Source organism: Eptatretus burgeri, chromosome 12, assembly GCF_056783735.1.
Source record: "Eptatretus burgeri isolate ZD-2024b chromosome 12, Ebu_testis_v1, whole genome shotgun sequence".
NCBI lineage: Eukaryota > Metazoa > Chordata > Myxini > Myxiniformes > Myxinidae > Eptatretus > Eptatretus burgeri.
The window spans coordinates 41,561,376-41,588,320 of NC_140972.1; the positions used below are offsets into that span (position 1 = coordinate 41,561,376).

The following is a 26,945-nucleotide window of genomic DNA, read 5'->3' on the forward strand; positions in this document are numbered from 1 at the left end:
GTTAGTTGGAGAAGTGAGATTTGGGAAAGAGTTTAATGACTATTTTCTAATGTGGCTAATACCAGGGAAAGAGCTAGAAGGAATATTGGGGACATTAGGGTGATAAAGAGCTGCACTGGGGATATACTTAATGAGAAGGACATTCTTCATAGATAGAAGGAATATTTTGATGAACTTATAAATATGGGGAAAACAAGGGAAGAGTCATGCTCCACTGATGGGTTTAAGCAAAAGACAGCATGTTGCACTTCACAGACATATTGCGTGTCCATCTGTGAGTCTTGATGAGGATGTAAAATGAAATGAAGCCTGCTGAAAAAAGATCTTTTTGAACAAGTCATAGTTTGTTGTTGCTGCTGTCGTCATGACTGTGGTGGTTGTTCTTTGTGTACTTCTCTGTGTACTATTATGTATTTACTATTGCTTTGAGAAGTATTACTATATATATATATATATATATATATATATATATATATATATATATATATATATATATATATATATATATATATATATATATATATATATATATATATATATGAAGCCTGGTGTTGGCTTAGTGGTTAGGGTGGTGGCTTGGGATCCCAGGGTCCTGAGTTCAAGCCCCGTTGGCTGCTGAATTAACACCAGGGGGTTGACTCAGCCTGTCATCCTTCCGAGGTCGTCAAAATGAGTACCAGTGTACTGGTCCCGGTGTATGCCCCGGTTAGAATAGGTGTACCATATCCCTGTGTGTCGTAAGAGGCGACTAGGGTTGGCGTCAGAAAGGGCATCCGGCCATAAAACATTGCCTCAAGAAAAAGCCCAACCCCTGCATAGCAGGGAAAAATGGCTGTAAAAACGGTCACTTACTACTACTACATATATATATATATATATATATATATATATATATATATATATATATATATATATATATATATATATATATATATGTTCTTCGTCTTTCGGCTGCTCCCGTTAGGGGTCGCCACAGCGGATCATCCATTATGATCCGCATACTGATTTGGCACAGGTTTTACGCCGGATGCCCTTCCTGACGCAACCCTGGTTGCCTCTTACGACACAGGGATAAGGATTGGGTTTCGCCATGATTCCGGGCTGCCCTAGGGTAGCACGGCCCAGTGCAGAGCACCCGTCCTCAAGCGATCCTCCAACCCAAGCCTCCAAGTAGCCGGATTACAGGAGCACGCCACTATGCCCGATATATATATATATATATATATATATATATATATATATATATATATATATATATATATATATATATATATATATATATATATATATATATATATATATATATATATATATATATATATATATATATATATATATATATATATATATATATATATATATATATACATACATATATATACATGTATATTGTGTGCTCCTTCCATGTGTGCTACATTATAGCTGCAGATCCTGCTTCTTCCTTTCCCATTGTGGTGGATCTCAAGAACTCAGTTGTCCACTCGGGCAAAGTACGTCGAAAGAGAATCTTTAATTTCACGTACGTGGAGGGGAGAACACTAATTGCAAGGCATTCAGTGATCTCCGCAAACAAAAAAACCCGAAGCAATCCCTCTTATACTCATTTGACATCCAAAAAAATGGGAGGGTGAGACATTTGGCAATTCAACTACAGGATGGGCTGATAAGCACAAGGCAAAAGTTTGCAGTGTTATCAACTAGGTCACCCTGTTTCTATGCAGTGAGCAAGACCTTTTTCATCGTAAGATATTCATTTATCAATATGTAGGTCAAAAGACTGGGGGAAAAAGGAAACTTTACTGACAGCCAATTTGACTCCAGTACAAAAATTGAATTTATAAAGTACCACAACAAGTGAATGTCATTGAGAACACATAAATATAATTATTTTTCTTCAACACCATCTTGAAAATGTGCGCTTTTAAAACTGAGATTTTTATGATTAAATGGACACCAATTTTTGTTCCAATTAAATTGATTATTAGCTTTCCAATGGTACCGCTGGGATGGCTCTGTTCCACCTTCTGAAACCCACATATGGAGATAACAACCAATGACACACACATGGATGGACACATCCTTTTAGTCATGGATGTATTACCAGAGGTCCTCACAATGAAAGGGCCATTAAGAGGGATGAGCAGAAAGAGGTTGTGGCAGCTTTCATGAAAATAAGATATGGAAAGCTAGTGGACCATCAGAAATGGATAGTGTTGATGATGAGATGATGTAATGATTTGGAGATGGAGGAATGGACTGCCTTTGGCAGTTATTGGTTAAGATTTGTAAGGAGGAGAGATGGCAGGATAATTATTTACTGGCTATCCATAAAAATAAAGGGAATGTTATGGAGTGTTTGTAATTTTAGCTGGGTATCAAGCCAATGCAGCAAGTGTTTTCAAGTATTGGAAAGGGTCATGAATGTTAAACTAAAAGGAGTTTGTGGGGATTGCTGGGATGCAGTTTGTGTTTATGCCAAGTCTGCGAAGAACAGCTGTGCTGTCTTCATTCTTATTGAGAGAAGGGATAAATTTTTGGAAGGGAAAAGTAAGTTGTATTCTAGGTTTGAGGATCTGTGGAAAGCATATAATAGGGTTCCAAGGGAAGTGGTGTATGGTTGTCTGTGAAAGAAATAGGTACATGAAATACTGGTAAGGATAGTTTAGGTGATCTATAAGGAGCTAAGACATCTTTAAAACTCAGAATGCTTGTCCAGAAGTGTTTGAGATAAAGGTAGGATGACAGTGCCCAGCTCTTAGTCCTTAGCTCACCTGGAACGCAGTTCCGTGGAGCTTATATGGGATGGTGCATCGTCAGTCCGTCTGTCCATAAACACTTGCAACTTCTCTGAAACTACTCAAATGATTTAGTTGAAACTTCACCACAACCTTTATCACCCAGTATGTATCAAAGTTTGTTCATGGCATCAAAAAAAAATCAGGCGGGAAGGGGATCTATGGGGCGTTGCCCCACAAAATATGTATTTGCTTTCTTCTCCAAAACTATACAGACAATTTCGATGAAACTTGGCCACAACCTTCATCACCCATGATGTACCAAAATTTGTTCATGCAATTAAAAAAAATCGAGTTCTAAGATGGTATATGGGGAGAATTGCTCCTCAAAATAGATGTTTGCTCTCTTCTCAGAGACTACACACACAATTTCGCTAAAATTTGACCACAACCTTCTTCAGCCGAGACGTACCAATGCTTGTTCACGACATTTAATAAATCTGGCCCATAACATGGTTCATTGGTACATTTTTCTTATTCCGTCCCACGTTGAACTCCTCATCAGTATCATTATTCTACCAGGTGAGTGCCCAGGGTAATGCCCCAAATTTTTTCTGTTTCCAGTTGTGATGGATGTGTTGAGTGAGGAAGCCAGAAGAGAGTTACCCTGGGCAATGGTGTTTGCAGATGATTTGGTGGTGATGTCAGACTCTGAGGACGGACTTCAGGGTGCAATGGTTGTGTTGCAGGAAAGTTTGGAAAGTGGGTGATTAAGGATAAATGTAGGCAAAACAGATATTACAGTGTCCAAGAAAGTGAGAATAAAGAATGAGGCTATTTGGGATATGGCTGGCAGGGAGTTAAAGCAGGTGGGAAAATTCAAGTACCTAGTTTCTTCTGTTGAGGATTGGGGTAGTTGGAGAGAGAGAGCGAGAGAGACAGAGAGACAGAGAGACAGAGAGACAGAGAGACAGAGAGACAGAGAGACAGAGAGACAGAGAGACAGAGAGACAGAGAGACAGAGAGACAGAGAGACAGAGAGACAGAGAGAGAGAGAGAGAGAGAGAGAGAGAGAGAGAGAGAGAGAGAGAGAGACATTTGAATCTTTTAATACAAAACAATATAAGAAATATATACATATATGTGTGCGCCAGTTGGTGAAGCTAAGTCAATGGGCCTATCACTTTCCCATTGCAGAATGGTTGTGGTCTCTATGTCTTCTTTCATCTCCTTTCTGGTCTTGCACCCTCTGCTCATTCTGTACTTTGTCCCACCACAAGTTTCTGCATGGCACACATACGTGTTCCACCATCAGCCTCCTTCTTGTGAAACTCTGAACATCCAGAATCGCTGTTTACCTCCACTCATTCGTTACTCTTTTCCCCCACTTGTGGAATCAACTTCCACATTCTCTTCCATCTCATTCTTCCCTCCAGGTCTTCAAGACAGCTGTTCACCACCACCTCAGATCAGCCCTCATCTAAAACCATGATCTTTTCTATCCATTAACCCTCAACTCCAAGCTCAAGCCCACATTCTGTATCCATCTTGTTTACCTGGTCTATTTTTGCTATACCCTTTAAAGTTTCAAACATCTTCTGCTTTAACCTTAAGTTAACCCTCCTTTCTATTTTCTTCACAATCCGTTTGAAGAAGTTGTCACTCAAACTCCTGAGACTCAATATCAACCATGATCTTTCTTGGGCAAGCCACATTTAGAACTTGGCCTCCAAAGCCATTCACCAACTGGGCATCCTTTGTTGTGAACAGTCCCTCCTTGGCACACCTGAACTCCACCACCTACAAGGCCTTCATCCGCAGCTTGATGGAGTACTGCTCTGCCCTCTGGCCTGGCTCCTCTGCCTCACACCTTGCTCAGCTTGACGCCGTGGAAACCAAGGCCTTCAAGATCACTGGAATTTCCCACGCTGAAGCCGAGTCAATGGGCCTATCACTTTCCCATTGCAGAAAGGTTGGGGTCTCTATGTCTTCTATCGCCTCCTTTCTGGTGATAGAAGCACCTCCAAAATGAGCAGCAACACCACGTCTGGTGTTGGCTTAATGGTTCGGGTGGTGGGCTTTGGATCCAAGGGTCCTGAGTTCAAATCCCGCTCAGCTGTTGAATTAATACCAGGTGGGGTTAACTCGACCTATCATCCTTCCGAGGTCGGAAAAATGAGTGCCAGCATGCTGGTATCCTGTGTCGGAGTGGCGACCCATCCAGGATTGTGCCCAACAGCCAAGGAGACTGCTTAAGCAGCACCAACGCTCTGCACAGAGTATGGTCCCAATCTCCTCTTCCTTGTTTACCCCACACATCCTCCTTTACCCCTCTTTCCTCCACATTTCCCTTGGTTGTCCAAGTCTCCCTCTATTTATCCTTCAATGCTGCTGTTGGTATCCTCCCCCAAACTATTTATACTGTTCCTTTTGTTCTGTTGCATCCTGGTCATTCCATGTTCTCGCTCTTCCACGAGTCTTAACTTTGTATACAAAAAAAAGAAAGAAGTTGGACAATGTGATTATTTTTGTAATAATGAAGCTTCTTCTTAGTTCCTATACAGTACAAGACTGCAGATTGGCATCATTCGCTGAGGGCACGGGTGTGATGCTGCTCTCTACTGGTTAGGGCAGGAATTTTGAATTTGGCCATGGTGCTGGCAAAAGCTCACCTACTCTTTGTGAAGACTACCGTGGGATCTTTAACATCCACCAATGAATGCTGGCAGATGGGACGCCTTCTCAACATCCCACCAAGGGACGTTATGATAAATAAGCTAGAAGCGCATTGTCGGGCTTGTTTAAACCAAGTAAACTGTGTAAAAAAATATAGCCTTTTGGGTGGGGCCTAGAGTCTGTTTGCAAATTGCCTTGCCAGGAAAAATTAGCAGCAGAATGGTGTTAAACATCTTGGAATTTTCTTAGTAGTCCATACTTTTGAAACATAGAACTGGGTGGGATTACTGGAAAAAGCAACCCAAAAGTTTGGTTGCTGGAAAGGATCTCTTTCTCAGCAACCTTCCCATGGAACAGCCTTGGTCATCATTCATTTCATTGTTTTGATGCTGTGACATAAAACAACGTGTATGCAACCTCCTGTATTAGAAGATTATTAGTGATAACTACAATCCAGAAGAGTAATATTGATTTATTTTGGAGGGGGAAGCATTGGCTGCGACTTGCTGTAATTAATTTGCCGTTTTATGAAGGTGGTTATGGCTTTATCGACATCCATAGTTGAATAATGTGTTTCCGACTCTGCTTTTTCCACCAATTCCTTTAAGGAAGTGAAACCTTGTTGTGGAAGCCACTGGCTCACTGCCTGTTACAACTTCCAGCCAAGCTTGGCTACTCCCAGGACTTTTTGAATGGACCTTCAGAATGTTGACCTATCTCCTTTGCCTGCTTTGTAAGAAAGCGTGATGAATGCTTGCCAGGCCTTTTCCTTTTCCCGTGAAATGGCAACATATGGTATGAAAATGTTTTTCAATGAGCCTTTATTTCTGAACCATTTCCTAAAAAATGAGGGAAGTAGAATTTGTTCAGTATTTGATTGATGTTACAATAGTAGGGATAAAATATTTTAGAACCAAATTAGTAAATAAGTGGCTCAGTGTTGCTGCCCTTGATAAAAGAACTGGGATAAGATCTGTTGGAATCATTGGGGGTTTTTTTCTCCAAGAAATACTTTCTATTTATTGTAATATTTGGCAAATCGCTGCATTTTCATTGCAGTGAAACTAGAGGCCTCAACAAATTGATTCCCAAAGCTCCTCATATATTATTTGTCAGGAGATCCCTGACTTGGTCTGAACAATCTTGATAATAATCCACTGTACCTTGCTTGCTGTAATTAAAAAAACATGGTGGTGTTAAGTCTGTGTATAAGTTTTATATGCTGTCATACTATTGGAACATTTAAGATTATGATGGAGGGACTTTTTATCCCCAGTTTCACAAAATCAATCTAATTGGCGGGGGTATTACATTAGCCTGCAAAAGTATTCACGTCCCTCCAAAGTTTTCACATTTTGATGCCACCTGAGCTTATTTCATGATGCCCTCAAATCAAACTTAATATATGGAGACTTCACAAACTATGCCAAAGTGATAAAACTCAGAAATGCAATAAAATGTGAATAAGTTTGATTAACAGAAACAATCAGATGATTATCAGTTGGATAAGTATTGAATCCCTTTGCCTAACTCACCTGAAATCACTTCAGGAACAACTTATTTGTTTGAAAGTTTAAAATACAAGTATAATAGGTTTCACCTCTGTAATCAGTTGTTTAACTTAATAATTAGCTCCCCCACTTAACTAAGGAGTTTTCAGGTGAAACTCATTTGGTCAACCAACAAGGCAAACGTGAAGACCAAGGGGGAACATATTTCTTAACTTCCTTTATATTTCTTGAAGCCCAGGAACACAACACCCTTATTCCCATAAGAAATTGGTTTTAACTATCACAGTTTTGAATATCGCGGTATTCCCAGGAACGTAACCCTGCGATATTTTCGGGTTTACTGTATCTCCAATTTATACATATATGAATATATGTTTTTATTTCTGGTGTTTCCAGATTTTCTACATTAAAGAAAATATGTTTAGTAAACCATATCATAGGTCAAGCTAAATTTGCAATTCATAAATCGAGGAAAGAAAAGTTAAACATTACTCTGCCTCGTCCAATAATGTGCTGCTTACCTTTCGAGCTCTTGGGAGGGCAAAATTTAAACTGGAACACTGTTTTACAAAATGAATAACAATGTATTAATCTAAGGAAAAGATGGGGGCTTTTTGTGTACATAGTGAAAGCTCTTGGAAGAGCTGGAACAAGAATGGATCAGGACGCAACATAACAAAAGGACAGCAGGATGACAAGGTGGAAACACCAACAGTGGGGCATCGGGAGAAAATAGACGGAGGTGGATGAACAAGGGATGCAGGCAACGATGAGGGGTAGGGGAGAACACAAGGGTGGACAAGATGGATACAGAAGCAAAATTTTGGGAGGATTGGGGAGTGGTTTACCTGGTGTGAGTAGCTGTCTTGAATATCTGGAGGGAAGAATCTATATATAAAAAGAGCTCATTCTTAATGTGTGACCGTCCTTCCCTACTTCCCTCCGTCCCTCCGTCCGTCCTTCTGTCCAGCCGTGTGACTATATCTCTATTATTTATGTCCTATTGGACTGTACATTTCGACCCTTTAGACTGCTGAGACCCCTTAGACCTTCGAAGACCCTCTAAGACCCTCTAAGACCCTGAGGAGTCTTAAGATGCAAAAGATCCTGAAGACCCAAAAGATCCCAAAGACCTCAGAGCACCCGAAGACCCAAAAGACCACTAAGACCCTGAAGATCCCAAAGACCCCAATGGCCCCAAGACCCTGATCACCCCAAAGACCACAAGCACCTCCAAGACCCCAAAGACCCCCAAGGCCCCGCCGATCCCCCCCCCAAGACCCCAAAAACCCAAAAGTCCCTGAAGACCCAAAAGACCCCGGAAACCCAAAAATACAATGAAGAACCAAAAGTCACCAAAGGCCAAAAAGACCCCGAACACCCCAATGACCCCAAAGACCCAGAAGGCCCACAATATCCTGAAGACCCAAAAGACCATGAGGACCCAAAAAACCCTAAAGACCCAAAAGTCACCAAATACCCTCAAAGACTCAAAAGATCCTGAAGACCCAAAAGACCCATAAGATCTTTTAGACCCCTTAGACTTTAACAAAATTTTGACAAAATATATTTAACAACAGACTTTAACAACAACAACAACAACAACAAATTTATAGAAAATAATTGTTTGCATTATGATTGGTGTAAATCATGCCAACACAGCAAATCTGTGACGTCAATCTCTGCAATGACGAGTGGAGAGGCAAGCGTAGTGAGCCAAACCACACTAGTGAGAATTAAGAGAGGGCAGAAATTGGTTCCACAGGCAGGAAAAAGGAGGAGCAAATGAGTGGAGGTGAGCAGTGTTTCAGGATGTTGGCAGTTTCACTAGGAGGGGCTTGCTGGTAAACCACATGCATCCTGCAGATACATACCTGGGAGACAAAGCACGGAGAGGGCAGAGGATGCAAGACCAGAAAGGAGACCAAAGAAGACAGAGGGAGCACCGAGTTGTCGGCGATGGCGAAATGACAGGCCCATAGACTCAGCTTCATTGTGAGAGATTGCAATGATCTTGAAAGCTATGGTTTCCACGGTGTCTAGCTGAGAAAGTAGTGAGGCAGGGGCACCAGTCCAGGAGATATATATATATATATATATATATATATATATATATATATATATATATATATATATATATATATATATATATATATGTATATATACAAGCTGGTGGGTGACATGGGTGGTCGCTAGACTAAGGCAAATTTGAAATATGTAGATAAGAGAACACATCAGATGGCATTTTTGCCATTCGTTGTTCCATATAGGAACATGACGAGCAACTGTCCATTCATCATTTGTGTTCGATTCCCTCACCCTACGTTCGGGAATCCCAACGCAAACGTTGGGGTAAAAGCATATAGTAATATAATTGCATACTAGTCATAGTTTTTGACGGATCGGGCTGAAAATTTTTGACAAAGAGGTTGATTATAGTGCGCATAAAAGCGCGGAAGCCGATTTTTGATTTTCAGTTTTTTTATTTTTCAGATTTTTTCAAAAATTTCAAAGTCCCATTGCTTGGCAACGGTGGCATCCATAGCAATAGTGCTCAAAAGCATACAACTAGATCCTGGTATGAACCTACCAGTCAAGTTTCATCAAAATCGGTTGACTCCTCTGGCCTCCAGAGCTGTCCATTACATACAAACAAACAAACAGACAGACATACAGACAGATGGAAAACCTGAGAATAAGGGTTGTCTAGCGACCACCCAATATATAGATATATAGATATATTGATACAGTATATAGATATATTGATACATAGATATATAGATATATAGAGATATAGATATATTTCTCAGGGTTGAAACATTGTACACCGCTAACTTCCTAATTCCATATCTAAGCGATGCATGACATCATTACTGGGCACCAAAGGAAGGGAGTACTCAGTTTTTACTCGGTTTTCTTGTTTTCTTGTTTTTTTGTTTGCCTGGGTGATATCTTAGCCATCCTTTGATCTAAAAAGCTGAAATTTGGAGGACAAAAGTGAAGATGTGCTTTGGCAAAAACTGTCTTTCTTATTTTTTGATTAATCAAGTAATTGATTAATTACTTTCTTATTATCGATTTGTTAATGACTTATTTATTTTATTTTTTATCCTGGCAATATCTCAGGCACATTTTGAGCTTGGAAATTGATATTTGGACATGACAGTGCCCAATTATTTACGACTATCCCTGTGTCGTGAGAGGCAACCAAGATTGCGTCAGGAAGGGCATCCGGCGTAAAACATGTACCAAATCACTATGCGGATCATACGGATGATCCGCTGTGGCAACCCCTAACGGGAGCAGCCGAAAGAAGAAGAAGAAGAAGAAGAAGTAGAAGAAGAAGAAGAATAAGTGCCCAATTGATTTGGCTAAAAATGGCATTTGTAATTTATCGATTAATCAATTAGTTATTTAATTTTTCGATTTATTATTTAATTTTCAAAAAGTCACAGATTCGGGTGAAACAGTGGTGGTCCCATTGCTAGGCAACGCTATGCTATTAGCCAATTGATTAAGAAATTATTTTATGATTATTATTAATTTATTTTAATTGTGCAATCAATCAATTAATCAATCATTGTACACTACTCCCTCCCAATTCCATTTCCATGTGCTGCAAGGCAGCATCACCAGACGCCGATGTTGCCCCTGCGATGTCGCGTGCTGGAGGATTTGTTATTTGTTTATTTGGCATGGGGACAGTGGACTTTGAATGCACCGCTACTTGCTTACTTCTTTTTTTAAGTTATTCTGTACACGTACAATTTAATATACACTCTGCAAAAAATCCTTTGTCGGAGGGAGGGAGGGGAAGGGTGGAGGTGGAAGGCAGTAGAGGAAAGTAGGGTGGGGTGGGAGGAGGGAGGTGAAGGGGTGGGGTGGGAGTCCGAAGGGAGTGGGAGTGGGTGGGATGAGGGAGCAGGTTTGTGGGATGAGAGAGGGGGGTGTTTGGGATGAGGGACAAGGGGTGGGTGGGTTGAGGGAGGGGAAGGGGTGGGAGGAGGGACCTCATGTTGCCCGGCAATGCCGGGTACCTTTGCTTGTCCTTACTATGCACAGTAACTGTTTTACAACCTGTGTTTTGAGCTGAATGCTTATGAAATGAAAAAGCTTGGCAACAAAACTAGCTATGCCTCTCCCTGCTTCACTTGACCTGTGCTCTGAGTTTTCTTTACAATCTGTAATGTTTGCTTACTCGCTTGCATTCCAAGCCTATGCACTGTATAGATTCTTCTGCAACATTATTTGAAGATAAATTCCTCATGCAAGCTCTCTACTCCAGGACAGTTTGGCGAGCTCCTTGCTGGCATTGATGTTGTTTTGATATTACAAGGGATATACTTACCCGATTTAAGAATAAAACAACTGCTCTTGTATTTTTTTTCTTGGAACCAGGCAGCTGAATAGGGAGATTTAACCGGATATCCCATCTGCTTTTCTTGTGACATAATTCTTTGATAACCTCCAGAAGAGCATTCACCATGTGTGCCAGTATCTTTGCCAAAGCGCAGATTTCACATTTGTGTTACATGGTGATTTTTTTGGGGGATTGAAAAGAGTCCTTCCTCTGTTCGAGAAAACATCACACTCAGAGAAATTGAAATTAAGTCCACATTTGATTGGACACTTTAGCAGACAAAACAATTACAATTCACAATTAAAAAATAGAGCAAATGTTTTTCATTGTTGTTTTCTTTGTTAACATGCAAATGTAACTTGACCATGAATTATCAAGATCGTATTTAGCAGTGTTTTGTAAACACCTGAATTGAGCATATGCAAGGTCACAACCATGAGCTTTTTCTCAGCATGCTGCTAATGCACGACTGTCTTACTTTGAGGGTAGATCCAAAAATGTGTTGTTATTTCCATTAGAGGAAACTTTTAGGCAAACAACTCTTAGAGCAAACTTAATTGTATGACCATTTGGTGAACTGGTGTGTTTGGTTCTTTGAGTCGAGGGAGAAGCTCAACAGTCTGTTGTTGAACTGCACTGTGCTGTCATATGTTTGGACTCATTTCAGTTTGAACACATAGAGAAGGAGCTATAGATTTCTGAATATTTAAATATTGCTGAAAAGAGAGACAATATTTCATTCAGCAATATTTAAGTTTTGAAAAACCAAGCATTTATTCTAAATATTTGATAATCATGATCGAATGGAATATTTAATTACCATGATCTCCTGTTTATTACATTGTCATAAACTAAAAAGGTTTGGCATAGCCATAGGGATTTATAAGCATGGTTGTGCTATTTGTGTAAATTAACTGGTTGATGTGCTTTGAATCTTGTTTACTTTTGACTTTTCGTTTGTTATGCAAAGATGTTTTGTATAGTTACTTACAATCTGCACTGGATTGCTAAAAGGAATGTGGAAAAAGTACCAGCTGTGGTGTTTTGCTTTGCAAAGTTACAAACACTTTAAAAAAGCTAAAGTGACCTTTATTATTCCTGACGCAGCACCCATTTTGCACCATTGCCAAGAAAATCATTGGAAAATATAAATAAGTGAGTAAACAAAAAAGTGAGTTTCTGCAGAACCAGGGTACTGTGGCCTCATAGTACAGATTTCTTGCAGCATCTGGAGCCTTAGCTCATAAATGCTACATTGTGCTTTTGCTGGGATACCATCCATCACCACTGGCTAAAGGAGATGTCTGTCCAATTAAGCTGTTGGCAGTACTTCTCTTCAAGTTGCTAATTGGCTTGCAAAACAAAAATTATCGACTTTTATTTCATGGTTGTTTCTTGTGAATTTTTATTCAATAGTGGTGAAAATCAACATTGTTCAAGGGGGGAATCAAAAAGTTTTCTCTTTTTCAAAAGTCTCAGAGCCAAAAACGACCTCTATTTTGTACCTCATCAAACTCACCCACTAATAGTGAAGATGGGTTAACTGCCTGAAAACTGCATTGAAAAGGACTTAACATGTGCCAAGTTTTTTTTTGTTGTTGTTGTTTTTTTGTTTCCACCCCACAGGCTAAATCCCTCATGATTGGGGGGAGGGAGTGGGTGTGTAAATGTTTTGCTTCCCCTTTTCAAAATTTGAAATTTCAAATAAAGTTTCAAAAAAATATTTGTGTTCATTGCTATTTCAGTGGCATGCATGTACAGATCAATATAGTATATTTACAAAACAGTACTCTATTTATCTTCTATTTATCATTATAAAATATTGGAAAGAGATCCATTTCTTTCTCCCTTGATGGTTAAATGTAACTTCTCAAAAGGCTGCTTGGTTTCTCACCATGATATATACAGTGACCTGCAAAAGTATTCATTCCCCTACCAATAATGCCACATTTATATGAATTACGAATTATGTAGAAAAACAAGTGAAATCCTTCAATACAGCACGTGTGGTGAATCAAATGAGTACACTCATGTTAAAATATGCAATTTATGCTTTTTCAGTTGAAAAACAATTAAAAAGCGTACTTAATATTTGAAATGTAAAAATCTTGTTATTATTGTGATAAGCACCTTTATATATAATGAAGGAATGAAATCGTTCGATACAGCGTGGCAGGAGGCCGCAAAAGAATGATTGTAAGTAAATTTCAACTACTAATGCATGACAAAAGACTTGTTTATGGCTAATATTAAAGAGAATGATGGCATAAGAAGAACTTAGCCTGGAATCCTCGTGCATAACACCGCCCACACAACACAAGTGGTGTCCTTTGACCAATCAGGAGCAGTGCAGTTACAGTATCGTTTCCTTCAGCTCGATTGGTCTTGTCCTGCACGTGATGTTTTCGGGGGTTTTTTTCGTTCTTGTTGAATCTGAGGAGATTATTTTTTCGTTCTTTTTGTAAGCAAATTTCAACTACTGATGCATGACGAAACACTTGTTTATGGCTAATATTAAAGAGAATGATGGCATAAGAAGAACTTAGCTTTCGGCGCGAAATGCCATGGTGGACGGAAATGACGTCTTTCGTTCGTTCGTACATGAGGGGAGCGTTTCTTCGTTTTTTTCCATCAAGCAATAAATTAAATGGTTTTCACATATGTAACACATTAGTTTCACAAATTTCCATTGAAATGCTCGGGTATTTCCGTCAATTGTCGCCATTTCCGTTGAGGTTACGCACTGCATCTACCGGACGGCCGTCATTGGCTGTCACAGGCACGTGGGGGACGGGGGGGATGGGGGACGGGGGGACACTGGACCCACCGGAGACGTGGTAGACGACGCCAGGGACATTTCAAACTCGGTGCAATTGTATACAGCGCACGCGCTGTAAAAATTTCCAAATAAAATTTTTTTATTCATTACTGGAAAGATCAAATGAAACACTGTGAGAGTTGAAGGAGCTTACATGTCAGGAATACCTGTGAAAAACATGTACAAATCCCAAGAGCGCATACCTCCACCACACAATACCTGACCCAACAGAACAAATCGGGCCCAATAAATTTTTGAAATGTCATGCCATATATTTATTGTTTTTGGTCCTATCTCTCAATGGTGAAGAATCACTTTTTTTAAAAAATTAAATCTCCGATCTGGATCTGGATTCAGATCCACCAAAATCGAATCAATTTGTCCTTGTCACAAACTGATCCTGTCCAGCGAATTTTGGCCGAATCCGTCCACAAAGTTTTGAGATATTGTGCTTTATATCATTCTTAGCCCGGTCTCTCAATGGTGAAGAATCACTTAAAAAATTATCGGATCTGGATTCGGATCTTCACCAAAATCGAATCAATTTGTCCTTGTCACACACACAACCTGTCCACCAAATTTAGTTCCAACCCGTCCACAACTTTTTGAGATATTGTGTTATACAGGATATCGCTCAATGGTGAAGAATCACTTTCAAAATTTGAGTGTCCTGATCTGTAGCTGATCCTCAGGGTCCTGTCACACCTTGACGTTTTAACCAGCGTATGGCAACGTATCAAAATGTATGTGAAACGCTGGCGTACACTGAACAATTGATGTTTTTTTCAGTTTTGGGCATATTCATAACAAGTTGGATGTATGCATAACGTATTAGTAACGTACACAGAACGTTTCAATAATTTATAGATAACTTATACCAACAAATGCTTAGCGTGTTGTCAGCGTTCACAGCCTATGCCCAACTATAGTCTAACTCAGCGTTTCTCAACCTTTTTACCTTTGTGGAACCCTTGAAATAGTTTTCATGTCTCAGGGAACCCCTGCATAAAAATTATTACATACCATTATTAATATCTAGATCTTTTATATTTTTATCGTAGTTCACGTGGTAAATATAATTTTTTTTTCTTTCGGATACTTGGTTTAAGGAAAAAATGACCCCCTTTTTGTCAAATTTATTGGCAATGAGACAGACCATGTCATCATTGGTGACGTCATCACGTACAGGCCGTGTGCCATGTTCAACGATGAGTCGTTATTCAGAGCGTCCATCGCGCATCGTGCTTCGAGTGGGTTACGTCATCACGTACAGGCCGTGTGCCGTGTTCAATGACTAGTCCTTATTCCGGGCGTCCATCGCGCTTCGTGGTTGTTATGGTTGTTATAAAATAACATTCCCTATGGTTGTTATAATTGTAAATAATATAAGAGGTTGAGGCCTCTATTATAATAACCAAGGAGTTTCCAACAATATGCCGTACGTGTATAGTAAAATTACGAATATTAAATCAAACAAAAACTACTCAAAAATACATTGGCCTATTTATTACTGTTTCACGCGGAACCCCGAGCGACCTCTTGCGGAACCCTAGGGTTCCGGGGAACCCCGGTTGAGAAACACTGGTCTAACTTATGCATAGCGCGGCAGCGTATCGCCGACGTTCACGTGGCGTAGCCTATTAATAGGCTGCCGCTCGACGATTTATATCATAACCGCACTAGAAATCGAAGTGTCAACATCACCTTAATACCGAAGAAAAGGAAAAAAAACAACAAAAAAAAAACATTGAGTCTGGAACACTGACGGGTTCCTCCTGTGAAGCCCATTTTTATATACCAATTCCCCTAAACGCTGCCATTACGCCATTATACGGTAGCTGTAAGTTAGAAACACTTTCTGTAAGTTCTGTGGTCGTCCGGAAGACGTCAAATACGTCTACATACGTCAATATGCGTTGGAGATAAGTTACACATTTTATAAGTTAAGTTATAAGATAAGTTACACATTTTACACATAAGTTACACAGATAAGACCCCCCATTTTAATATGGACACAGGTCAGAACAGATGCAGTGTTTGCACATACTCTTTTTGTTTGCAAAGAACAGGAGCTCGTGTGTGTATAAATGTGGCTTCAAGAACACGTAAATGTGCTTCAGTACGCACATGTGCCACAATCTGGAACCGTTCGGCGTGATCGTCCTGGGCACATTCGGAATTGTTCAGGAGGTGCTGACCAATGGCTGAATCACTTTTTTTGAGCAAGCATTCTTGTTTTGTGCAGGATCTTACTTGTACGGTATAATTGTGTATGACCAATCTCCAAGTTGTTCCAGATTGCCAATGGAATGTGCTGCTTCACTTAAAACTTGCATTTGAGACTGAGTAGTCAAATGTACTTCCCTTTCATGATGTGTTAGTTGAGAAGACTGAGGATGGATTCTTGACAACAATCTACTGCAAGGCTACCTTCACTGGGCAGTGCATACGGTGGGACTCCTTTAGCTCAACACGCTACAAGATTGCACTTATGAATACCCTTGTTAATAGAGCGTGGACGATCTGTTCACCCTGTCTACTTGCTGCTGAAATTGAGTGCATGAAAACCATTCTCCATAAAAATGGCTACCCTAAGCGACTCATCTGTGGGTTCATACAGCGCAAAACTGCCAATCAGTCTGAGGATATTGTATTTGGACCAGATATTTGTCCAGTTTATCTTCAGCTGCCATGGAAATGTAAAATCTCTCAAATTTTGAACAACAGGTGAAATGGTCAGTTTCACAATATTACAACTCTGTTGCAACGTGAGTGAGTTTTACCACCCACAAATTGCTCTCCTCAGTCAAGAAAGATGCGCTCTCTACCATAAAACTGAACAATGTTATTGATGAATTTAAGTGCTGGTGTAGTGCCAGGTACGAAGGTCACACATCACTCTGACTGGAGGATTGGATCAAGCAGCACATTCCATTGGCAACCCAGAACAACTTGGAAACTGGTCGTACATAACCATCCAGTGCATGTCAGAACGCAACAAGAATGTCTGCTCAAAGTGATTCTGCCATTGGTCAGCACCTCCTGAACAACCCCGAAAGTGCCCAGGACTATCACACTAAACAGTTGCAGATTGTTGTACGTTTGTGTGCTGAAGCACATTTACGTGTTCTTGAAGCCACATTTATACACACACGAGCTCCTGGTCTTTGTAAACAAAAAGAGTATGTGCAAACGCTGCATCTGTTCTGACCTGCATCCAGAGAAAAATGGGACGTCATGGATCCCCTCAGTGCCTCAAGACCATGATGTGTATGGGATGTCAGTAACAGTCCAAAGAGCTAATCTCCAACTGTCTGAAGAAATTAATTGTTCCATTTTTTGTCTGCATGTCCGGTATTCTTGCGTGTGTCCTGATGAACTGCAAGACGAAAACCTTTGAAAATGTCTGTTCTTTTTTCTGCTATTTTCGAATTTTGTACTACCAAACGTTTATTCACATATTTTATGATAATAATATTTTAATTAATTTGCTGTGAAAATTTTCCACTCAATTGTTTTTTTATCAGGAATGCATTTCCCCTTTGATACATTTAAAAGTCAATGGTATTGTGAAGTTTGATTTACATTATTTTGACTTAAACGATGTCTTCCAGGAACATATCCATGATGTAAATTGGAGAATGCCTGTGTATAGATATATGTGTGTACATATGCGTGTTTGTATGTGTATGTATACATCTGTGTGTGGTAAAAAAGCATACAACCAAACATTCTCTTTGCTAACTCCCCCCTCACCTTCCTCTCTCTCTCTCGTTTTCTCCCTCCCCCCCTTCCTCTCTCTTTCTCTGCCCCCTCCTTCCCACCCTCTCTCTCTTCCCTATCTCCCCCCCCCCAAACCTTACAGTATTCCTCTCGGCAAAGCGACCGATGGTATTTGCTCGGTTAAAATAAATCACAGATCTACACTTCAAACAGCAGAGAAATACTTTGTATAATACACATGGAGTAAACGTTCATCCTGTCTTCATCATGGCAGACTACACATACAGTACCTCACTCTGTGTGTACTCCAGTAATGTGTTCAGAAGTGCTTTCTGCTTTTATATATCGACCATGCAACAGAAGGATGATTAAAAGTTTCTTTTACGTCAGTACAGGGCTAAAGAAAGATTCAATACTGATATTGATTGCCTCTAAAACCTCCAATAAGGTAAAATGTGTTTGTAGCATGCTGCATGTGCATATTTACAGCAATGTGATGTACATGTAATTTATTAAATAGTGAACATTATACTGAACTTTTGAAAGACACCACTTCCTGTGTGTACTACAGTACTGTATTCAGATGTCTAATACTGTGCTTATTCATCTCCAAAATTAACAACTAATACTTTTTCTCGAAGAATTGCTTTCTGCTTTGATCCATCAACCACATATCATAAGTGAGATTAACAGCATATCTTTCTGGCATAACATAACAGAAGGGGGGGGGGAGGAGGGGATTGACTCAATCATCCCCACAGGTAATGTAATTGAATAACATAAAAGGCCGTCGAAAGGACAGTTTATTTTTTTGGGAGTTCTTTTTTAATTAACGACTAAAAATATTATGACTATTTCTTTCCACTGTGTGGGTTGTAATCAAAACGTATCTTTCTTTCATGATAGATGACACACTCAGTTTTAAAATGTACACAAACTCAGAAGTCCTTTTCAGTGTACAAATTTTTTCTTTGTTTGGTATATAAGCAATAGAACGCTGCCTCGATGGCTCCTGAAAATAATATGCATAACCGAATTATGGCTGCACGAGTCGTAATTAAAATGTAAGTTTCTTTCCTCTACATGGGTTGCAATCAAAACGTACCTTCTTTCATGATAGAAGATGCATTGTTCAGTCTTCAAATGTGGCCCAGATGGTTGAAGTCTAAGTTCTTAAGCCTGAGGCCTAAAAGTAGTGATCAAACTGGTGGACATATAACTTGATTTTTTTTGAGATTACAATTGTGGGTGAAGTCAGGCCAGTAAGCCAAGCTATACCATGGAGACTGGTGGAGAATATTATAGTAGATAGCTTATTTAAATCCTTAAGACCACATCTGAAACTTGAGAGCTTCAGGCAGCTTCACTCCACTTCCCTCACCCCTTGAGGATCCACAAAGGGTGCTCTCACCTCTCAAGAGGGCCGACAATGGCTCCCTTGACCCCTGCCAGTGTACTGAGCATAACAATCAATTTTGAATTAAAAGCCCTATGACTTGGATAGGCATCAAATATAGACTTCACAGGGCTTAGACATGATTAATATTATTCACTAATTGATTAGCCTTAATCATCATTACCATGAGCACAACTCATTAGAGGAGGAAACAACATTTTGATTTGGTACACAAAACATGACAGTTTTGAGCCCTAAATAATGTGATTTGGGGAAAAAAACAGCAACTTTCTCTAAGGACTGAGGCAAGTTAATGTGACCCAGACCTCACACCGATCATAAAGTTTTGTAACTGTGATTCTATCTTTGGACGAAAACATTCCACCAAAACAAATCTATTTCCAAATCGTCCTTTTCTTCATGGAGGTTGGTACCAGGATTTGCACTCCAACCACCGTAAAACCCTTCATTCTGAAAAACGCAAAGAAAATTTAAAACATACTCTGGGGGAGTACCTACCGGGCGTAGTGGCGTGCGCCTGTAATCCGGCTACTCGGAGGCTTGGGTTGGAGGATCGCTTGAGGACGGGAGCTCTGCACTGGGCCACGCTATGAGAGGGTGTAGGGCAGCCCAGAATCACGGCGAAACCTAATCCTTATCACTGTGTCGTAAGAGGTGACCAGGGTTGCGTCAGGAAGGGCATCCGGCGTAAAACCTGTGCCAAATCAGTATGCGGATCATAATGGATGATCCGCTGTGGTGACCCCTAATGGGAGCAGCCGAAAGACGAACAACTCTGGGGGAGTACCTATTATGCAGCTGCCCTCCACAGGGTACCTCACTGGATAATGGGATTGAGGCAAAGCCTTTGGGACCCCTACTTTTTGATGACAGGAGGAAAACCACGAGGTAAACTTCCTGGGTCAGATGGCGGTAGTTTGTGTTGGGGTGGTGCTGAGGTGTCATCCACGAAACGACGGTCTCCTTGGGTTAACCTCAGGTGGCCCCTTTGGGTCGATGCCTGGAATGTCATATCCCTAAGAGGGGATTATCACCTGTCTCTGTTATAATCTGAGCTCAAGCATTTGAACATCGGTATTGCAGCACTCTCTGAGGTTCGGAGACGAGATAGTGGTGAGATCATGGTGGGTAGTTACACCTCCTATTGGTCAAGTCGCTCTGATGGTTACCATGCCGAAGGAGTTGCTGCAGCTGTGTCCAATAAGCTGACTGCAATGAAAATTGAGGTAACACCGGTAAACGAGCGTATTATGAGATGAAGGATTCATCACTCCTTGGGTGTCATTTCCCTGGACTCTGTATATGCTCCAGCTGAGGAGAGTGATCTCTCCGTGAAGGACACATTCGATGCCACGCTGGAGTCTGTGGTTGATCGGTGCCCGAGGTGAGATACTCTTCTAGTCTTGGGGGATTTCAGTGCATCGACTGGAACTGATAGGGATGGTTATGAGACATGTGTTGGTCCCCATGGGTCTGGAACTGTGACGCAGAATAGCACTAAGTTCCTTGACTTTGCAAGAAGTCATGGACGTAGGGTGGCTGGTTCATGGTTTCAGCCAGCACCCACAGGCTCATCGCTGGACTTAGTCAATCTCCTTTGCCACACCACCAGCGTTGGAATACCATATGCTGGTTGATGGTTGCTGGAGAATGATCCATAACTGCAGGGTCTACCGGAGTGCTCAGTTCCTCAATACCGACCAACAGCTTGTGGTAGCAACTCTGAAGTTTCAGCTTAAATCTGGGAGAATGGTGCCATCCCAGCCTGAGCTGGATGTTGGCAAGCTCAATGATGAGAGGGTTTTCTGAGGAGTTTGCAAACAGGCTGAGTGGACATTTGTGGGGTCTGGGTGCTTTGGGGAATCCTGCAGAGTTGTGGAGTGCCTTCAAGAACACCATCCTTGATGTTGCCGGTGGATGTCTTGGAACTCACCACAGGGTAAAAAAGAATTTTCTGTCCCAAGGGACAATGGATACCATTGACCAGAGTCGCAGGGCCAGGCTTAATGGCAGAGCTGAGCTGTTCAGGGAGTTGAGATGTAAAACTGTACGTGCGCTAAGGGTGGACAAGGAGGCCTATGTGTGAGGAATCTGTGAGGGGGTAGAGCATCACCTGTGATCATGTGATTCTCTTCCTGCTTACAGGGGAATTTGTGCATTGCATTCCTCCAAACCCATCCCTCAGTGTACTGCAGATAGAGCAGAGGCTGGTGGTCTCTTGACAGAGGAGTCTGAAGTGAAGACCCACTGGGCCGATTACTTTGAGCAGCTGTACCAGGCAGATCCAACAGCTGTTGTGTTTGATGTCAGGGGTGGTACTGTCCCTATTGCTGACCCTCCAATCAAATGTGATCCACTTTTGTTTGTGGAAACACAGGCTGTGGTGAACTGGTTGAAATGGGGTAAAACTCCTGGGATCTGCGGCATCCATGTTCAACTTCTCAAAGATGGTGGAAATGCTGTACTTATGTTGTTGCATGCAGTTCTGTGCTCTCCCTGGAACACAGGCATCATCCAAATTCACTGGAAGAAGGGCCTTGTTGTCTCCCTCTCGAAAGGGAAGGGTGATCGCCAGGACTGCAACAACTACCGAGGGGTGACGCTGCTCTCAGTGCCGGGCAAGGTCTTTGCTCTGATAATTCTTGATAGGGTTCGCCACCATCTGCTTGAGCACCAGCCTCCAGAGCAGTCAGGCTTTCCACCAAAGTGGTCAATGATTGACCATATACTTGCTCTTCGGGTTCTCAACGAATGCAGACGAGAGTTTCGGCAGGGGCTGCTTGCAGCCTATGTTAATCGCTGCAAAGCATTTGATTCAATGAATTGGGATGCCCTCTGGAGGATTCTTTGTCTTCGTCGGGTGCCACCAAAACTAATCAATTTGATGTCTGAACTATACTCTGGTACTGAGAGTGCAGTAAGATGTGGTGATACCATCTCTGACTTATTTGCAGTTGTTACTGGAGTTCATCAGGAATGTTCACTGGCTCCCACACTTTTCAGCACTTGTATGGACTGGATTCTGGGGAGGATGTCAGAGAGATGAAGCTGCGGTGCATCGTTTAGGAAGATGAAGTTGTCTTACCTTGATTTTGCAGATGATGCAGTCATCTTTGCGGAGACAATGGATATCCTTTTGGGGGCCCTCGAGGTGCTGAATTAGGATTCAGAGCTGCTGGGATTATGGGTTTCCTTGGTCAAAACTCAGATCCAGGCTTTCATTGACATCTTGGATGCTGCAATCTTCTCTGTACCTGTTTGTGATGAGGATGTTGAGGTCACCTTGGCAGTGATATTCACGTCACTGCTGGCTGTGTGCCTGAGGTCAATAGATGTCTGGGTCAGGCCTGGGCAGTCACGGATTCACTGAATCAACGGGTGTGGTGCTGTTGGTACCTGTGCGGGAGGACGAAAGTCCGAGTCTTCAGGATCCTTGGTGTTTCCAGTCTTGCTCTACGGATGTGAGACTTGGACTCTGGCTAGGGATCTCAGATGGAGACTCAATTCCTTTGGTACCAGGCCTCTTCTGAGAGTCTTTGGCTGTTGCTGTTTAGAATTTGTGTCCTACGAGCAGTTGCTGAGAGAGACTCAAATAAGATTTGTTACCTGCATAGTCCGTGAGCGTCAGCTGTAGCTGTCTGGACATGTGGCTTGTTTTCCTGACACTGATCCTGCTCACCAGATTCCCTCTGTGAGGGAGTCTCGTGAGTGGAGGTTGGCCAATGTGCTGATCACTTGCCTCGTGGTTACAGCAGGTTTATCAGCGTCTCAAGGAGATAGTGATGGGCCAGGCATCTGCCTGGGGGGTGGCCAGCTGGAGGCTCCTGGTGTACTGGCGGAAAGTGAACGCAGTGACCCGCTGCTCCGTCACATGCTTCCATACCTGACCTGACATTTTCTTCCCCAGGATAGTGATATTTTCCATTGGTAACCAACTAACCATTGATTTATGTCATTAACTAAAGCTTGTGCTAATTTTACTTCCTAATTTTATTTCTAAAAATACCTTCAGGACCCTCAATTCTATGTCCCAACAATGCAACTTCTTGGTGGCTGCACCCACTTCCCCCCAACACCTCCCCCCCACCCCCTACACCTACCTCACCAACTCCTTCTCCTTTCCCTACTACTCTTATGTTTCCAGAGTTCCAGATTGTTCAGTTAGAAAAATGGTGTTATATCTGAAAATTTAAAATTGAGCTGGGGTCCAACCTGGATTTCTGTGTAACTGGCTGGAATATAATGAACATTCCATCAATTTACCTTATGTTCGTCTTTCGTGTTGTTCATCGGGTTGTTTGCTGGTACTCAGAAAAACAATATTTTTGCAATGTTTTGCAATGTCGCCACACTTTAAACCAAATAGCAACATCCAGCAACATTGTAGAAATGCGCGTCACATGCATACAAGGGCAGGGTTTGGGGGAATTTGGGGAGATTGCAAAGGAGGGTTTCGGGATGTGGGAGGGCTGAGCTGCGAACCAAATTATGGCACCCTGCTTTCATTTTCTGGCTGACAGCCTCCTTGAATGTAAGGTCACTTGAGTGTTAGTACAACATTGTTTTGACATTACAATACTGAGATTGTCAGAGGGGCTGGCTATATGGCCTCGGCCTGGAGGTACGTTGACTTGCCTCTGAGCCGTCTATCCTGGGTTTGAATCTGACCCAGCTATAAACTGTTATCCTGGTGTTTCACGGGCAGGGTGAATTATCAATGTGTGTGTGTCATCCCTCGGATGCATGTTAAATTGGTCGTTCCATCTGCCTGTATTAGTTGGTGGATGTTAAAGATCCTACAGTGTCCTTCGTGAAGAGTTGGCGAGCTGTCGCCAGCACCATGAACAAATTCCTACCCTGACTTCCTCAGCTGTAGTGCTGACTGACCAGTATTGTAGCCTCGTACCTGCTTCGGCAAGCACAAAAGCTCTGCATAGGGTATGGTAGATGATGATGATGATGATGATGACGATGATGATGATGATGATGATTGCCACATTCAATGGTAAAATCTTAATCCATGTACATATCGTGTATGATCGTGACTTTCTAATATTTTTATTTTATATTTTTGTGTACAGAGTCGAGGCTCATGGCAATTATAGATGTGAGATGTAGCACTGAACAACAAATTTGGAAAGACACTTTTAAAAGTTTCTGGAAAAACACTGTAAATATGTTTTTATATTTTTGCACAGTAACTAGCAGCAAGGCAATACCACCCTTTTATGCTTGTTTCTTCATCCTTCATGAGCACTACAAGTGACCTGTTTATGCTGTAAGGCTTTACCAAATCAGAGAACTCTCTGTTATAGAGAGAGTGAACTTGGGTGAGAGCTACTGGGCACAGAGACTCTGTCTTACCAGCACCCTTGTTTACAGGAGACCACGGGAAAAATATTGGCTTCACTTAAATAAATGCTACATTATTGAAAAACAAATTCTCCTCTGCAATATCTGGTATGACAGTTCATAAATGCTCATAAAATTGAAGGACTTGATGTGTGCATGATTCCTTTGATGTGTATGGTTCCTCCAGTGTTAATCAGGCCTTGTATCTATGAGAAAGATTTCACAACAACAGGGAAATTTGACGCAGGAGAGATTAAGTAAATCCGTCAAGCTAACGACTTAATTTCATATGGGGAAGAATGGGGATGAGTAAAGTGTGGCAGGCTCAAGGACATCACCAGGTTGTTAACCCTTTGAACCCTGAGCTCCTTTGACTTTCTGCTACCCCACCATTGGCTCCCTGGAGAAAAATTCGGCTGCTCGGATATATGGAGGTTTGAATAGTGGCTGGTAAATCGGCCGCTCGTATATGGAGGTTTGAGTAGCAGCTGGTAAAATGGCCGCTCGGGTTCAAAGGGTTAAAAAAATCATTTTAAGTTTGGTGGATGGGGGTGGTGGGCTCAAGTGGTTTTTGGTGAAGAATGCACAAGCACCGATCACACATTGTCTTTAGACGAGACACTCTCACTAACATCACAATCACCATCCATACTCAATCAGTCAACCTACCTAGAAGCCCTGCCAATATCCCTGTAAATCAAATCATACCATAACAGCAAGGAATAACAAGAAGTATCCCTATTCTTTGGGGGAATGTTCTGAAGGGCATATGATCTGGCTGGATTTTTCCCTTGAATATTATATTTCTCATTAATCATAGAGATGAAGCACATGTCCGAAATGTCTGATGATGCACCACATATAGAGGTGAAATAAATTGCTTTATCTGTAATTTTATATTCAAGTTAATGATCAATTACAGGAGAAAATGTGTATCCATCAGTATAATTAATTATGTTTTGATTATCACCTCTGTTTAATTGTTGCTACAGTCTCCACTGAGATACAATTAGGGGCATTGAAAGAACAGATGATAGGGAAATGGGACCAACACATATGTAAGGATGGAGTACTTTGGTTTACAGGGAAAAAGGACTCGTGATGTATTGATATTCCCAATGCATGCACACTATGTGTACATCAACAAAATACAAATGATGCCACAAATGAAAATGATATGACATTGCATGAGAATTAGAGAGGGAAGGAATGTAAACACAGTCTGGAAAATCCTCCAAAAAGTTGACTCATTTAAATGCATTGTATTTTGGGAGAGAGGTTGAAAAATATAATCTATGTTCTAGATGTATGTATGTATATGTCACTGATTCTCTCAGTGCAATGTGTGATGAAACTATTATTATTTTGGTTCAGTGGCTTAATGGTTAGTGTATCCGCTTTGAATCTGGGAAGTTTGTGGTTCAAACCCCAGCCGAGTCAAACCAAAGACTTTAAAAATGATAGTGCTGTTTCATTGCTCGATGCTCAGCATTTAAGAGGATAGATCACAGACAAACAATGCTAGGAAGGCAAATCGACAAAATAATCAATCACTTAAGAGACAAAATACTTCCCCCTTATAAAAGTAATTGTGGTGTGTGTGTGATGTTTTTGATAACTTAGGATTTGTAGTTATTCATTTGCCACAGCATTATTTAAATTTACTGACATTGATCTCTTCCCCACCGCTTCCAAATATCTTGTATTGTTTCCTTCAGCATTACGTGTACTCGTTGTGATGGGCCGTGCCCTAAGGTGTGCCAAGGAAGTGTTGAAATCAATTCACTAAATTCAGCTCAGGATCTGCAAGGATGCACAGTCATTGATGGAAACCTCACAATCAACATTCGAGGAGGCAGTGAGTGGCGCAGTTTTCTCATGCACTGAATTTTCATGTCACACCCTTTGCTGAGATATTGAATTCTATAACATACCAAAAAGTGATGTTTTTCACAAAATACATTAAAGTACCATATTTTTTTTGTCATAAATTCGATACTTTTTTGCCCGGAAGTCTGGGCCTCAGGTTAATACTCAGAATCGACTTATCTATGGTTTAAAACATTAAATTGCACAAATGAAAGAAATTGCAGTGTGATATTTTCGAAAAAATATAATGTAGTTGTTCATTTAAAACACAATACAGAAATCATTGCCCGGAATGTTTGCCAATTTGGTGAGCAATTAAATGTGAATCCGCTCACTGATGTATACAAAATTATCCAATCAATAATGGTCACGCACTCACCCATTATGTCAGATCCATCCCTTTCAATCATAATCATATGTATCTTTTCTTACTACGTTGTCTCAAAATGCCTCCCATAAAGTCATGCAAGCAACTTCCAACTTA

At 41.1% G+C, this 26,945-nt stretch overlaps 1 protein-coding gene across 1 annotated transcript in view; it reads left to right on the plus strand.

Moving 5' to 3' along the window:
* Positions 1-26,945, plus strand: part of LOC147015490 (insulin receptor-like) — a 300,293-nt gene that overhangs the window by 176,795 nt on the left and 96,553 nt on the right. Inside the window, exon 4 of the mRNA XM_085850275.1 lies at positions 26,311-26,450. Within this exon, the coding sequence (XP_085706401.1) occupies positions 26,311-26,450 (140 nt within the window). The remainder of the gene's footprint in view (positions 1-26,310; positions 26,451-26,945) is intronic.